The sequence below is a fragment of the Fusarium oxysporum genome, chromosome 1 (assembly GCF_000149955.1).
Source record: "Fusarium oxysporum f. sp. lycopersici 4287 chromosome 1, whole genome shotgun sequence".
Taxonomy (NCBI): domain Eukaryota; kingdom Fungi; phylum Ascomycota; class Sordariomycetes; order Hypocreales; family Nectriaceae; genus Fusarium; species Fusarium oxysporum.
Window position 1 is genome coordinate 5,981,459 of NC_030986.1, and position 15,555 is coordinate 5,997,013.

General features: G+C 49.3%; 6 protein-coding genes across 6 annotated transcripts; 4 read left to right on the forward strand and 2 right to left on the reverse strand.

Annotated features, from left to right (window-relative positions):
- Positions 1-2,926: 2,926 nt before the first annotated feature.
- Positions 2,927-3,535, forward strand: FOXG_15002 (uncharacterized protein; the record flags this gene model as incomplete). Its single annotated transcript, XM_018395075.1, has 1 exon — positions 2,927-3,535. The coding sequence occupies one exon, from the start codon at positions 2,927-2,929 to the stop codon at positions 3,533-3,535; it is 609 nt and encodes a 202-aa protein (XP_018255508.1).
- Positions 3,536-5,688: 2,153 nt separating this feature from the next.
- On the forward strand, positions 5,689-6,934 carry FOXG_21936 (uncharacterized protein; the record flags this gene model as incomplete). The annotated part of the gene is made up of 2 exons (XM_018402315.1): positions 5,689-5,986; positions 6,049-6,934. Exons 1-2 carry the CDS (start codon positions 5,721-5,723, stop codon positions 6,932-6,934), a joined length of 1,152 nt encoding a protein of 383 aa, XP_018255509.1. The 5' UTR covers positions 5,689-5,720.
- On the reverse strand, positions 6,902-7,716 carry FOXG_21937 (uncharacterized protein). The gene has a single exon (XM_018402316.1). The coding sequence runs from the start codon at positions 7,470-7,472 to the stop codon at positions 7,146-7,148; it is 327 nt and encodes a 108-aa protein (XP_018255510.1). The 5' UTR covers positions 7,473-7,716; the 3' UTR covers positions 6,902-7,145.
- A 2,180-nt stretch (positions 7,717-9,896) lies between these two features.
- FOXG_15003 (uncharacterized protein) lies at positions 9,897-10,462 on the forward strand. The gene has a single exon (XM_018395076.1). The coding sequence runs from the start codon at positions 9,929-9,931 to the stop codon at positions 10,310-10,312; it is 384 nt and encodes a 127-aa protein (XP_018255511.1). The 5' UTR covers positions 9,897-9,928; the 3' UTR covers positions 10,313-10,462.
- A 28-nt stretch (positions 10,463-10,490) lies between these two features.
- Positions 10,491-11,395, forward strand: FOXG_21938 (uncharacterized protein). The gene has a single exon (XM_018402317.1). The coding sequence runs from the start codon at positions 10,497-10,499 to the stop codon at positions 11,142-11,144; it is 648 nt and encodes a 215-aa protein (XP_018255512.1). The 5' UTR covers positions 10,491-10,496; the 3' UTR covers positions 11,145-11,395.
- Positions 11,396-11,432: 37 nt separating this feature from the next.
- Positions 11,433-14,802, reverse strand: FOXG_15004 (uncharacterized protein; the record flags this gene model as incomplete). Its single annotated transcript, XM_018395077.1, has 2 exons — positions 11,433-12,018; positions 12,068-14,802. The coding sequence occupies 2 exons, from the start codon at positions 14,800-14,802 to the stop codon at positions 11,433-11,435; spliced, it is 3,321 nt and encodes a 1,106-aa protein (XP_018255513.1).
- Between the last annotated feature and the right edge of the window lie 753 nt (positions 14,803-15,555).

Here is a 15,555-nt window from a genome sequence, read left to right on the forward strand (position 1 = left end):
GATTCTAGGAAGGACATTTGAGAGCTCCTGCGTGATCTCATCCTTCTAAGACTCGTACATGACATCCAGCAAACGGCCCATCGATTGCCGGTTCCTTGGGATCTGGTCAGGTAGGTGGGGTCAAGTTGGCACGCGAGTTGCTGAAAGAATGTATCGCTAAAGAAAGAAAAAGAACATTGGTGTCGATCAGAAGTCCCAGGCTCAGTTCTCAGATCATCTTGACTCTAGCAAGCGGCACGGCGCTGTACTGCAAGAGCCGTCACTTGGGCCGTTCAAATCCATTGGTTGACGGGTCTCTACCAGCGCCTTGACTGCTCTCGAAGATCCTGTGGAACCTACGTTGGTCAACGGTGCTCAAGCTCGCGACGTCACATTCACATACTAGCGGGGGTGGTCAGCTGCCGAACTCGTAGCAGCAGCGACGAAGAACTCGGGCTGACCCCCTTCGCGTCGCACAAACGATAGGCCCCGTAAGGAATCAATGGGCTGTCGTTAGTGTCGATCTCAACGAGAAAAGATCCATGGCGCTTGATCCAGCTCTTTCGGCCTTTCGACCCTTGCCGGGACAAGGACTCGTCCAAAACATATCATTTGTTCCTTCATACTGCTCGCAGAAGATCTGCAACGGTAGGGAGGTCTGGTGAAGCCACCCGCGTAGTCAGCTCGAATTGACTTGCCAGATTTCTCGGTGGGCGGAGAAGAGCAAAGGCGGAGGGTGGAGAAGGAAGCATAATGTCGTTGGATTCTATCGGGTTAGGCGTCGATCGGCAAGGAATCGCACACATCGAGGAGAGCTAAACGGACTAGCACTAACGCGGTTTGATGTTGTGGGGGCGTGGGATCGTGAGAGTTAAGAAGCTACCTTCCCTTTAGCCACTTCGAAGGCATTGTGGGGGGTAGCACACTAACGTAAGATCTGAATCATGACTCTGATTGGCCATATCCACTCACCAGACCCTGATATCCACCAGGTTCCGGGTAAGCTCCAAAGACGCTCGACAGCCTGGCAGATCCGACCTTTGATCGTATATCATTTACCAAATATATCAAATGTTATTCCAAATCCAGGGTTTTGGATTCGTTTGATTTGAAATAAGATTTTGGCATATTTGATTGATTTGTTTGGCAGTTTGTTTGATTGCATTTGATCTGTGGGCAGCGCTGGAAGAAACCTGCTGTAAGCATTGAGAAACGTCATGTAGAATTGGAGAAGAGGAGCCCATGATTGGAAATACACGTCGACACAATGTTCGACGAAAGGAAAAGCAGGCATTTCTCGAGACTGTCCAGGGGCTGGGGCTTTAAGAAGTTTATAACACTGGGCATGCGAGAATATTTTTGCGTCAACTTCAGCATTGGGAGTGTCAATTCCGTGAATTTGGTGGCAGAAAGCTCCTGTAGGCGGGTCAGGGTGATCCTCAGTGTTCCTGTAAAGTAGAACGTGCTTACCGATGCCCATCTAGCTGCTTGAAACGTCAATGAAGACAAGTTCATGACCCTCAGCGCTGGGTGGTTGAGACATAGTTTTTATGCGGGGTATATTGCGTTTGCGTGGTGAATCTTAGAGTATGTGCTCCCATCTCTTCTTGTGGAAAAAAGTGTAGATGGTGAAGTCACCCTCCTCTATCGTATACTTCTGGTTCATCTGACGGTTCTGGATTCAGAAGAGCGGACTGTGGCAGTAGTTCCTATCTGGAGGAGTCTGTACACTTTGGCTCATCCCATAATCGGAAGATACACTGAGATGCTCTGGATGGCTTTGCAAAGATTACCAATCACGGTAATTGGACGGGGCGAAACGGTCAACATTAATAACACTGCCCCGTCCTTGTTAGTAGTTATCGTTGGCAAAGCCTCTAGCAACCACTCTTTGTGGGGCCACCGAAGTTGATTTTGGGTGAACGCCTGTAGAAGTCTGATGACGGTCGCGGCTTGAGCTTGATCGGGCAGTGACACTGGGCAAACCGGTCCATGGGCTCGAACAAGGGCCTCTACGCCTTTGTCGAAATCCTATAAGGGCGGAAGTCTCGCGATTGTACGTCTGAATGGTAAGACAGAAGGATTCAGTTCGTCGATTTTCCAGAGGTTTTCGGGGCCAGGACCAATTTCTGTATCTGTATTATTAGGATACCCAGTTTCTGCCATGTGAGTAATCACATAGGATCAATATCAACTGCAGATCTCCCAATATTCAACTGACGAATGGAGTTTGAATGAATCATGTACGTGGAACTGCGACTTCCTCCGTTCGGGTCCCTCTGTACGACTGCGCAGCTCTTCTCAGGAAGTGAACTCACCTCAAGATCCGAAGAACGTCCCATATGGTCCGCCGCTGACGAGAAACTAGGCACTACGGTTCAATAGAAGCTCTGGCACCTTGTTCTCATTCGGCTCAAGGCTGATTTCTCATCGCGAGATATCAGAAGAGGTGAGTAGAGTCCGGACGATGCATGGGAGGTCTAAGAAACGAGAAAAAAGTAACTCGGCTGACCTAGTATCGCCGTAGCTATGAGTTCGTAGATGTCTATGCACCTTTTTGCTGGCCTTTGTCAGAAAGTCCGTATTGCGACGATCGGCGAAAATGATGATAGGGGTCAAAATAGACCTCGCCAAGCTCTGCCTGTTGTTTCTGGCCGTGTGTTGGACGTACGGACGGGAACCGCCAATATCCATTTTGAGGACGTGCAAATATCCAAATATAGAACGCCATGATTCAAAAAAATTACTTGAGCCGCAAACGCATGTATATGATCGACCGTACTGGATGGAAATCTTAGTTACTCGAGACCAATGTCTAGTGAAAGACTGCCTAGGACTTTCAGCCCCAATAACTGGCATCATTGCCCTTGTTGATCGGATCCAACCCTTTCCACAAGATACTCGCCGTGCTCCAAGCTTTTGCGATCCTTAAGCCCGTGAGTCCGTCATGAATCCAGCTGCCGACCAGGACCTTCTGCTGTGTTCAGCCCTCCCCAATGATTCGGATTGTAAGAACGAATATCTCTTACCGCAATCTATCCAAGAAGAAGGAGGCTTCTTGCAAAGTCCATCGCTGAGTCATTCCCTTCCATCTGCATCTCAGCCTGGGATTCTTCAAGATAGCTGGCATCCGACCTCAGCTCAGGCTGATCACGCCTTCGATGGATGGTTCGAAAGAGATTGGGTGTTGTTTCCGGATACGCCAGATTCAGTTGAGCAACCTGACGATATAATGGAGATCTCAGTTGTCCTCAGCAGTTACGGTTCCTTAGAAGAGGCCCAGTTTAGAGTAGATCGGCACGTGCAGCAGACATTGGAGCAAAGGCATCTCGTGGCCCAGAGTGGCAAGAACAAGCGCCCAGCAAATGCATTCATCCTCTATCGTATAGCCTTTCAATGTATGGCTGAGGAGTTTTATAGCACCAAATGTCAACAGCTTGTGTCAAGAATATGTGGGAAGAGCTGGCAACTTGAATCGGACGATGTAAAAGCGTGGTTTCAACAACAGGCCACGATCCAGAAGGCGAACTATACGCAGGCTTTTGAGCATGCGTGAAGGAGTGGCTTGAAACTTAGATGTATTTAACAGTTTTCCTTCTTCTGAGCTTCTATGGTGGAGTATAGTATGGCCTTTTCGAAGGGGGAGGAAAAAGCAAATATTTGCATCAGAACCGAAAGCTACAGTGCCCTTGGAGGAAAATTGTATCCAGAAACATGGAAAGCAACTCAACAAAGCGCGGACACTATAATACAATACAATACAATTTATTACGCCCGGCGGCTTATTTTGGCCGATAGGGCACTAGTCACTAATTCGTACGTACATTGCCTAGTTTTCGTCCTCGCCTCCCCGAGCCCATGCTGTGCTACACGTTGCTCAATCTGTGTCCGCATTTCCTAAAGCCCAGACTGTACCTTGCTTTTCACCATATGAATTGAAATAGGTCTCCTCGAGCCCATACTCTTAGGTACAATACAATACAATACAATTTATTACGCCCGGCGGCCTGTTCTGACCGAAAGGGCACTAGTCACTAATGCTTACATACAACGCCTGCTTTTCGTCCTCGTTTCCCCAAGCCCATGCTGTGCCACACATTGCTCAATTTGTGTCCGCATTTTCCTAAAGCCCATGCTGAACCTTGGTTTTACACCATCAATCTGAAATTCGTGTCCTCAAGCCCATACAGCGCCTGCTCCTTGATTACTCTTTTCCTTTCTGTTCTGCTGTGCCTTGCTTCTCCCACGTTTTAGTAGCATTACCGGCGAACTAGCTTGAAGGCTGTTCTTCAAGTGTCCAGCGTCCTATCTACGGCGGCTGAAGCGGCGTCCGCCTCTGTGCACAGGGTGTTTAGTATAGGGTGTGAGTGGGTTAGTAAGAGTAAGTAGGTGAGGTTCTTGCAATCTGGCTTCAATATTGTGTGTCGAGTCGTCCTGTGGCTATTGCAAATCGTATAGTTGCATGGACTGCCTGCATGTTTGGCGTCCACTTGGCGTCATCTGATGGTGACTTTCCTCCTAGGTAGAACGAGAGGTTCCCTCTCAATGTCTCCGTGCACTGCAACATTTCAGTCCTATGCGCTGTCCATTTCGTGCATCGAAAGAGAAAGTGCTCTACTGTCTCTATCGCTTGCCCGCATGCGCATTGCTGTGATGCTGCTACGCTGATCCGGAATAGGTATCCATTTAATCTGGCCATGCCTGTCCTAAGTTGTGCTAGCACGCTGGCTTCTCTCCGTGACAAGCCATCGTAGAGCAATCGAGTGTGCTTACCCGGGAGCGCAGCATCGACCTTCTTCGAAAACTTCCCAACATTGTCTGGTAGCCGTTGGTTTGCACGCTGGCTCGATCGGGCTATATTCAGGGTCGTCGATCGCATTTGGGGAAACTTCTGAGCCGGGACGGCACCGTCTTGGCTCGCACTTCGCGCCTCTTTCTTAGCCATCTCCAGTGGGGTGCGGGTCCAGCGTCAGTAGTCCATCATTATAATTTTGTCAAACATGCCCAAAATGGACTAACCGTGGCGCATGATGGTGTGTGTCACTGGAGCTGCTGTGACCCCTGCCCTCTCCAATCACTAACACCATTCGGATGGATGCCTTAGCATTTGGGCAATCATTAGCTTGTCCCATGGTCGCTCACTATTTAAAGGGTCAGCCTCAATTACTCTAGTCTGGTCCTAGCCATAGTTTATATTCAATAACGGTCGCCAACGCACATCCTACACTACTACCGGTATAGTTCATTACTATATCACATGTGATAAGTAAATAAAACACTCGTTTTGGAATACATGGCGCGATACCATTTGTTCGTGACATAAACTACAACAAATAAATATATGGCCTTATGTAGAAGCAGAAATTTATCAAGGCCTCAGCCTTCGAGAGACCTCGACGTATGGAGGCTACCGGCCTTCTTATGTATAACCTCCCATAACGACCTGCGCCGCGACTTCTGCTCTTCCTTCGATTCGCCAACTTGCGTGACTGACAAAGACTGGTGTCAGATGTTCAGGCGGAAAAACTTTTATTGTGTCTGTCCTCTCTTGTACTCGAAGGACCTTTTAGATCTTATATCCTTGCGCTATGAACCCAAGGCTAACAAAATCGAAGACGACGCATTGACGTAGAATCACGTGAGCGGCTGAAGTGAGCAAATTGGTTCTTTGCATTCGCACTCAAGATTCGACCTATGCTGAAGAAAGTTCGTTGGTCGATCTTATTTGAGTCGACATCAGGATGTTACCGCATTCAGCATATGAGCAGCGAGAGGCCATCAACAGCCAGTTCCACGACAACACTGACATCCACCAGGGAAACGTCCAAGGAAATGTTTACTACAGCCTGCCCCACCCGCCGGCCCCTGCCGAAGTCGGCCGCGTCATTCCGTATCCCCGCAACGAGGATTTGGTCCATCGACCAGGTCTCATCGACAGACTAGATGAGCTTTTACCGCAATCGGTAGGATCGCGCAGCGCTGCCCTGTGGGGCTTAGGGGGATCTGGGTAGGTCCCCAGTTTTGGAACGCTACGATGTCGCGAGACGGCTAACGGAGGAACGAACTAAGCAAGACACAGATCGCGCTAGACTACGCGTACCGACGATGCGATACCGATGACAAATGCTGCGTCTTCTGGGTGCATGCCGACAATGAAGCGACTTTCACATCCGATTATAAGACGATCGGGAAGAAGCTTGGGGTTGACGAGCGGCTTGACGGGTCGGACCTGCTAGATGCGGTATGCAGCGCAATTGAAGCTCGATCGAAATGGGTGATGGTCGTCGACAACGCTGACGACCTGAGGCTGTTCGGAGTGGGCCAACAAGCAAATGATGAAGAGATGAACGATACTCTATACAAATATGTCCCTCACGGATCGCAAGGGACGGTACTATGGACGAGTCGAGACGCGCATATTGTCGGCACGCTTGTTGGATCGCCTCGCGGTATTGCAGTGCGTTCTATGACGATGGATGAGGCGGCGACGCTTCTCGCGAGGAGAAGGGGTGATTCGTCGACGGTGGAGAGGGAGGCAGGAGTAGACGCATTGTTGGAAGAGCTGCACTGCCTGCCGTTGGCAATCTCGCAAGCTGGCGCCTATATGCGGCGTATGTCAATGACGGCCGAGCAATACTTAGGTTTCCTTAGGCAAGGTAAGACCCGATGGGATATGCTAAAGGCTAGCGACGCTGACCGACATCGACGGCCGGAGGTGTCGAACAGTATGCTCGAGACGTCGAGGATCTCGACGAAGCGGATCCGAACAGAAAGCGAGATGTCGTACCGGATGTTGCATGTGGTTGCATATGTTGACAGTCAGGATATACCGTACGAGCTGATAGCGGCAGTTGCTGATCGATGCGACAATGACAAGGAGGACTCAGTGAAACAGGCCACGGAGATTGAGGGTTCTAGAAGCCATCACGCGACTGAAAGAGTTTTCTTTCCTTAGCCTGCGTCAGACAGAGCAAGGCGAGCGAAGGTATGAGATGCACAAGCTCGTGCAAGAGGCCTTGCGATATGGGCTGAGAGTACGTGGCACAATTGAGAAAATCCTGGGCGAGACACTGAGTACCGAGAACGAGTCGGAAAACAGTGAAGCATACTATGCTGGCACAACTCTGCAGATTGTAGATGGCCTCTTCCCACCATCAGAACCGAGTTCATGGGCACGATGCGAGCAGTACATGAAACATGCTATACGAGTGGGGGAGTGGGCGGAGGTGAGCAGGATGGAGGTTAAGGCAGCGACTCTGCTTCAGAGAGTATCGTATTTTCTGTACGATCGAGGGCGGTGGAGAGAGAGGGAACCAGTGGATAGTCGTGCATGGGTTCTCCGACGGAAGGTGCTTGGGGAGAAGCATCCCGATACGATCAGGAGCATGGCGGAGCTCGCGACGACGTACCATGCTCAGGGCCGATATGATGAAGCTCTTCAGCTCCATCAAACCGCCTTGGGCCTTCGCCGCCATGTGCTTGTAGAAAACCATCCGGATACGATGCAGAGCGTGGCATACCTCGCCTCCATACGCGAGGCGTTACAACAGTTACCGTCGCTTGTATAGCCAGTCTAGTCTTTGGCGGTCACGCAAGTTTACGAATCGGAGGGAGAAGGAAAGCTGCACGGGAAGCTCGGGCGTTTTTGCAAATGGAGATCCCACAAGAGTAAAGGCTTTGATTGATCTCTGTTTCTATTCAAGGGCCTACATCTGCCGTGGCGTATACCAAACTAGCTGCCATAGTAATCAACAAGTATTTTGTGTGTTCATGAACAGGGTGCATATATATAATCGTTGGGTAAACATAGCTTCTGGTCAGAAATAGACACCGGAATGAATGAAGTTGGTCGTCAGACGGGGCGGTTAATGCCCGAGTTTCCAGGCATTTTTGTGCTGTTAGTGCTGGGGAAGGGCAGGGATCGTATTGGGGCCGATGGTATACTGTGCATGCGCCATGATTAGTCCATTTTTGGCTATTCTCAGTAAATTTACAATGACAGATGGTTGACGCTGAACCCGCATCCCACTGTAGTGTGCGCGGCCATCAAGATGTGGACTGATCTACATACCCTTCCGACAACCAACCCGCTCCGAAGCTCTACATCTCGCATTCGAAAGTTCAGAAGATATAATCGGTCGCCATTCTACGAGGTAGCAGTGGCACTCAATGAGATCCCGATGGAAGAACTAGAAACGATCAACCCTTTCACGTTGGCACCCTGGGTAGAACGGGTGCAGACTATAGTAGATGATGGGGATAGTTTAGGGACAACACAAACAGATCTAGGATGGGCGGTACGGGCAGCAGTGAGCAGTTCGGCGCGGAATGGGGTAGTCGGAGTCGGCGGGGCCATCGAGATCCCTGCCTCGGTGCGAGGAGGACCGAAGCTTGAGCGCTTTTCCTTCACGCTCGGCATGAGGACGGAGCAGAACCCATTTTCCGGACAACTAGCAGCGATGGCTTACGTGTTGAGACACTTACCCGACCTTGAGTATCGAAGCGTGGCACTATTGGCGAGCAACAAAGCTGCCGTGCTTACGATCCGAAACCCTCGCCAGCAGTCCGGCCAAGAATATGTTGGATGCATATATGATTCCATCAATGTATTGAGGGTCAAAGGAAACGTGGTGGCTGTCATATGGATGCCCACCAGTGCTGAACACAGGCTCCTGAAAATGGCTAAGAAAGAGGCGCGAAGTGCGAGCCAAGACGGTGCCGTCCCGGCTCAGAAGTTTCCCCAAATGCGATCGACGACCTTGAACATAGCTCAATCAGGTGAGCATACTAGGAAACAGCTACCAGACAATGTTGGGAAGTTTTCGAAGAAGGTTGATGCTGCGCTCCCGGGTAAGCACACCCGACTGCTCTATGATGGCTTGTCACGGAGAGAAGCCAGCGTGCTAGCACAACTTAGGACAGGCATGGCCAGATTAAATGGATACCTCTTCCGGATCAGCGTAGCAGCATCACAGCAATGCGCATGCGGGCAAGCGATAGAGACAGTGGAGCACTTTCTCTTTCGATGCACGAAATGGACAGCGCATAGGACTGAAATGTTGCAGTGCACGGAGACATTGAGAGGGAACCTCTCGTTCTACCTAGGAGGAAAGTCACCATCAGATGACGCCAAGTGGACGCCAAACATGCAGGCAGTCCATGCAACTATACGATTTGCAATAGCCACAGGACGACTCGACACACAATATTGAAGCCAGATTGCAAGAACCTCACCTACTTACTCTTACTAACCCACTCACACCCTATACTAAACACCCTGTGCACAGAGGCGGACGCCGCTTCAGCCGCCGTAGATAGGACGCTGGACACTTGAAGAACAGCCTTCAAGCTAGTTCGCCGGTAATGCTACTAAAACGTGGGAGAAGCAAGGCACAGCAGAACAGAAAGGAAAAGAGTAATCAAGGAGCAGGCGCTGTATGGGCTTGAGGACACGAATTTCAGATTGATGGTGTAAAACCAAGGTTCAGCATGGGCTTTAGGAAAATGCGGACACAAATTGAGCAATGTGTGGCACAGCATGGGCTTGGGGAAACGAGGACGAAAAGCAGGCGTTGTATGTAAGCATTAGTGACTAGTGCCCTTTCGGTCAGAACAGGCCGCCGGGCGTAATAAATTGTATTGTATTGTATTGTACCTAAGAGTATGGGCTCGAGGAGACCTATTTCAATTCATATGGTGAAAAGCAAGGTACAGTCTGGGCTTTAGGAAATGCGGACACAGATTGAGCAACGTGTAGCACAGCATGGGCTCGGGGAGGCGAGGACGAAAACTAGGCAATGTACGTACGAATTAGTGACTAGTGCCCTATCGGCCAAAATAAGCCGCCGGGCGTAATAAATTGTATTGTATTGTACCTAAGAGTATCTTTCGCCCGCGAACTTTGTTTCTGAGAACCTCAAGATTCAGGGGAAGGTTCTGGATCCTGCAGATGCGGGTTACCATGCTCTTGTTCTCGACCAGCAGCAGTTTATCACCCCGGAAGCCGCAACTAGAGGCGACGGAACTAGCAATTGTCGTTGTGGGAGCGCTTCCCAGCACAACAATTGGATCCAAAGGCCAGGACATTGTGTCGAAGAGCATGTCGATCCTTGAAAGATCTAAGTACCCGAATGTCAGCTTCGTCACATCAACCAAGGACATCTTCCAAGCGCTAGATAAGCTTTCCATCCAGCCTCGAGTCAAGACAACTTCCCAGTCCACAAGCGCTGCAAAGGACTTGTATACTATGTGGAGGTCGACCAGTGGCTCGGACTATCTGTTCCTCTACGACAAGGGTCCATCAGCAACATTTGATGTCGCCGCAGAGGTCTAGGAGAACAAAGCCCCATACCAGCTCAACGCATGGACAGGGCAACAGGAAGCTATAGCGGTCTACCAGCGCTTGTCGTGAAAGATCGCCTTCCAGATGTCTCTGGAGAAAGGCCAGACAGCATTTATCGCCATTAACACCGCAGAGTTCAAGACCCACGTCCTCTTGCATTCCGATAATATCATTCATGCTTCCTACAGCCCTGATACCAGACGGGATTTCTGTCGTGGTAGCCGATGCTCAAGAAGCCTCCTTGACCTTGTCTAATGGGCGGACGAAGCGGATTCTCGCCCTTAAAGATAGCGAGAAAAAGAAACTCCTCAACGTCGACATCGGAAAGTGGAACCTAACGCTTGAGTCCTGGGTGCCTGGTCCTGACGAGACAAAGTCGACATCTGCAAAGAAGATGCTTCATCTCGGCACCCAGACAACCCTACAGCCGTGGTCTCAGATTCCTGTAGTACAGAACGCATCGGGCGTCGGAACATACACCGCAAACTTTCAACTTCGCATTCCAAGCAAAGATACCATCACGGTGTTACAGTTTGGTCCTGTGCTTAACACGATGAGAGCTTGGATCAACGGCACGCAGCTGCCAGCGATTGACATTTTTGACCCTCAAATTGATATATCAAGCTTCCTTGTTTCGGGCTTTAACTTGATAAGAATCGAGGTTGCATCTACCTTGTTCAACGCGGTAAAGGCAAGAGTTGATTATGTCAAGACAAACGGTGTTGGCCCAGCTGCACCTCCACTGTACACTGCTATTGATTGGCAACATCATGGGTTGGTTGGACCGGTGATGGTGAAGTCCTTACGAAGGGATGACCTTTGATTACGGTTACTCGAGCTGGAATTAAGACAGCTGCATTGCAGATCAGGGCTCGACGATTGAGCATCCTTCCCTGCTCTTCCTTTCTCTAACACTACTAGCGATTTCCACTCTGTGACAGGACAGTGAACCAACAAGATTTCAATTTTTATGGGATGCAAGAGCCTAGGTTAATGTCTAACAGAGAATAAATCCCTAATTCCTTATAAAATAGATTAGGTTAACAGATTTGCTTTGTAAGAAAAGAAATGGCTGTCTTAAATTCAATTATGTCTAAGAACCTTCGGCTTGCTATATCGTAACTCCTTGACTGCTCAACATTGCTTCCAGCTCACGCAGCTTAACAGGTTTCGTAATAAAACAGTCCACGCCGCTGCGGGTTGCCTCTTCTCGTGCACTCTCAGACCCGAGCCCAGTGATGGCGAATACCGTCGATGCGGTGATCTTATTGAATTGTTCGAATGCGCGTATTTGGCGGGTGGCCTCGAGACCATCCATGACTGGCATTGAAATATCCATCAGAATGTATTTGAATTGCCCATTGACCTTTTTATATGCAGAGACAGCTTCTTCGCCGTTCCTTGCAGTGCAGTATGGCTTCTGCAACTTCTTCATGAAGCAGGTCAACATTTTGAGATTAATCGGATTATCCTCGACTAATAAGAACTGTGGGACCTGGAAATAGTCTTCAGCTGGAATAGACCCATCGAATGGGCTCTCCATAGACGAAGGGGCGGGAGTTGGTGGCTGGCTACAAGAAGCTGTGTCTGATGGCGTAGGCAATGGCATTTCCACTAGTTTGAGTGGACTCTCGTCAGGTTCAGCCGAAAGGTTGATGGCCCTGGAGACTGCCCTTTCCAGTTTCTTTGGACTTAGTCTGGGATCAAGTTAGAAAGAGAGGCCATAACATGAAGCTGAGAACCTACGGCTGTGCAATAAAATCTTGAAGTCTCGTCCGTCCAGCGGATGCATATACCGATTCATATTTATGCACAACAAACGCGTTGTTACACACTACCAACAGTGGTGCTTCTGGCCATGGGGTGGCTGACGCTAATAGGTCGCCTGTTGCATTGTTCTTCACAATAAGAACATCCGGGGCCGCTTTTTCAACATCTGATACCGTATCCATTATCATACCGAGATGTTCGCAGCATAGATCGCTTATCAGAGTGTTGAAAGACAATGCCTCTTGATGAGGAGCGGCTCCAGCGTTTTGGATAGGGCTGACCAGTCGCATGCGTAAACCATGACATGTGCTTTGCCGGTCTGGCAGCCCACGCGGTAACAAGTCAGTTGCTGTAGAGCTGGTGTCTATCAACATGGGTAAAGACACCGTAACTCTGGTCCCAACGCCAACTTGACTGGTGATCGAAACATTACCACCAAGTTGGGATGTGATTCTCTGGACAAAACTTAGTCCTAATCCTGTACCACTAGATAGTTGGTCTTCTTGAGAGAAGGGGATGAAGATGCAGTTCCGAAGAAAATCCTGGCTAATTCCACGCCCAGTGTCTTCGACAGTCAAGGTGATCATTCGTTGATTTGGTGCGCCGTCTAGCTGGGTTTGGGTGACGGTGACCTTGATAACACCTCGGGAGGTATACTTGAGCGAGTTTCCGAACAGGTTCATTATAATTCGACGTACTGCACCAGGGTGCGTTTGAAAACTCCACCGACACCGTGGATCATAGAGCAAAAACACGTGTACATCTCCATCCGGGCCCTCACGTCCGATATTATTTTGTCTTGAATGGTTGATCTCTACAGCCTGCATAGGTACCAACCGTTTTATAGGTTTGAAATTGGTGTCGAGGTGACTTTTAGACTGGCTGAGGATGTTCTCCACTGATGTATGTTGGTAAATGTAACCGGCATAAACGCTTTCCACCACATCCTCTGCAATCTGGTCCAGACGAACAGTTTGACTCAAGGGCTGAGGTGGATCTACTTCCTTAGAAACGCCGTCATATGAAGCATATGTCTCGACAGGTTGGTTCACCTTGGAGTAATCAAGCAAATGCTCTGTTGTGTCCAAAAGTGTTTGACAACATGATTCCATCAAGTGAGCTATGTTTTGTTGCGCCGCATCTAAACCCGAGTCGTTGAGTAGCTCGAGGCCTAGCATGATTCCATGAAGCGGGGAGCGCAGTTCATGAGATATCGACCCAAGAACGTCAGATTTGGCCTTATCAGCCGCCAAGGTCTCTATCTGACAAGCCTCTGATGCTGCTAGTGTTCCAAGAGCCCTGAAGAAGGGGAGTTCGCTGCCTTTGTCGGACTGATATCGAGGTGCTTTTGAATATGCGAAGCCACCAATAGAAACCATGCCTTTCAAGGGGTCCCAAATAGGAATAAATGTGATATTACGGGCTCCGGGGAAAGCCTGCAGAAGCTCTCGCTGCTCGTATGCAGGCCCCAGCGTTTCATTGTTATTCTTTGAATGCGGGAGATTTGCATCTGCTGTATAATTACTGGTCAATCCACTGACATGGCATGAGTCCATGTCAAATATGCATCCTTCTGGGTACCGTTGGAGCATATGGGATAGGAAGACCTGCGAGATATCACCACCGTCTTTAGTCGTGCTTGAGGTTGAGTTGTTGGAGGATCCAAGTAATTGGCAGGGGAGTTGAAGCTGAGTATTTGAACTCTGCTTCCCGCTGTCACTGTGATAAGCGCTTGGGCAAAGGGGCAGCCCATCCAGTGAAATATCGGACTTGCTCTCTGTTTCTGAGGAGCGGATAATATGCAGCTCGCGAGAATCTACGCTGAAGAAGGAACAATGATCCACTTGAAGAACTTCTTTAACGATGAGGGACGCTCTTAAGTATGGGTTTGAAGACAAAAGTTTCTGGCATTGAGGTTTAGGGATTTCCAATGGCGTTGTTTCCGTGCTGGAGGAAGGATTACCATGGGCTTGTCGAATATTAGAATTGTTTTGGTTGTTGTTCCAATTATGAGGGTTGTGGGCGTCTGGATTTGTCTTTGAGATTGAAGATATACACTCATCTGGGAGCATTTTTCTGTTGGTGAACTTTTGGAAGCCCCGGCCCATTGCTATGCTACGTTTGAGGGTATTCTTGATTAGACTGCCTTCGAGATGGTCCATAATAGTCTGTGACAAGCCTCGTAAAACGTTTGAATATTCATCTTTCCATTCAGCACCAGGCGTAGAATTGATGACACACAAGACTCCGATGTTGATACCCCGAGGTGTTCGTATAGGTACGGCAGCGTAGAACCTGGCCAAGCTACCAGAGCGGCAATACGGACTCGAGGCAAATCTTGGATCTATGGCCAAGTCCTGGACAATGACAATGGGCAGCTCCGCTGAGGTCACCTCAGTAGAGCATAAGGTATAGTGGCAGACCCCATCGGTGCGTGGGATGTGTGTTCCGCAAAGCCAGAGTCCATCTCCATTGTTCTCTTGCGATGACACGGATAAGAGAGAGGTCGATGGGGTTGCCTCAGCGATAATATACTGTTTGGACTCGTCAAACAACGATATGAGTGAGCGCTCAGTCTTGGTTTGACAGGTTGCAAGCTGAGCAAGACTTGTGAGAACCAAATTTGGAGACTTGTCGAGCCCCGCACTGGTGACCTGACAGATGGATCGACAGTTTGCGCGCAGCAACTCATCGTAACTGTCAGGCGCCATGGCTAATAAGTACGGTAATACGATAGTGTGTGATGCGATAAACATACCGTGCTGTCTCGTCCTCACGCATGGATTCGGATACACAAGAATCCATGTTAGGCGATATCTTTGGCATCGTACATTCCGAGAATGTCAAACGGAAGGCAGATAGCCAAGGAGGTCAGCAGAGATTTCAGATTCGGCATTTGAGACACATGGGTATTGGGCATTGGGGGATGCAGATTTCTGCTTTGCCACCATGCACTAATTTGGGGGAACTGTATTGTAAAGATAACGGACAATTGGCTGCGAGGTAGGCTAGTGGGTGTAGAAAAACTTAGCCGGGCCCAGGCATAGATTTTGTATGAGATTATCAGCCACGTTTTCTTTCAGCCCGGGGGGTAGGACATGCTGTTTCACCAAATCAAGAATGACATCTTGCCAACGTATGTAGTGGGGTAAGTGGCTCGTAAGGGCATGTAGCACAGTCCTCAATGATCTGGAAAGTCAAATTCCGAAGTCAGATAGATATCATTTGCCACAGCGGAAGATCTCCCATTGGATTACTGAGAATAAATGAGGAATTTCTGACCCTTGAGCCCTGTACATACGGTCCCAGGTTCACACACCCGACTGCATCCGTCCACGCCTATCTAAGAAAGCATGACAGAGTCGGAGCAGACACTCCGAAACTCTACCAACCAATCAGTGAGCTAGTGATCAATGTCATACGTACAGTATAAGGGGGTCTCAAAATGATCGGCACATTTTACA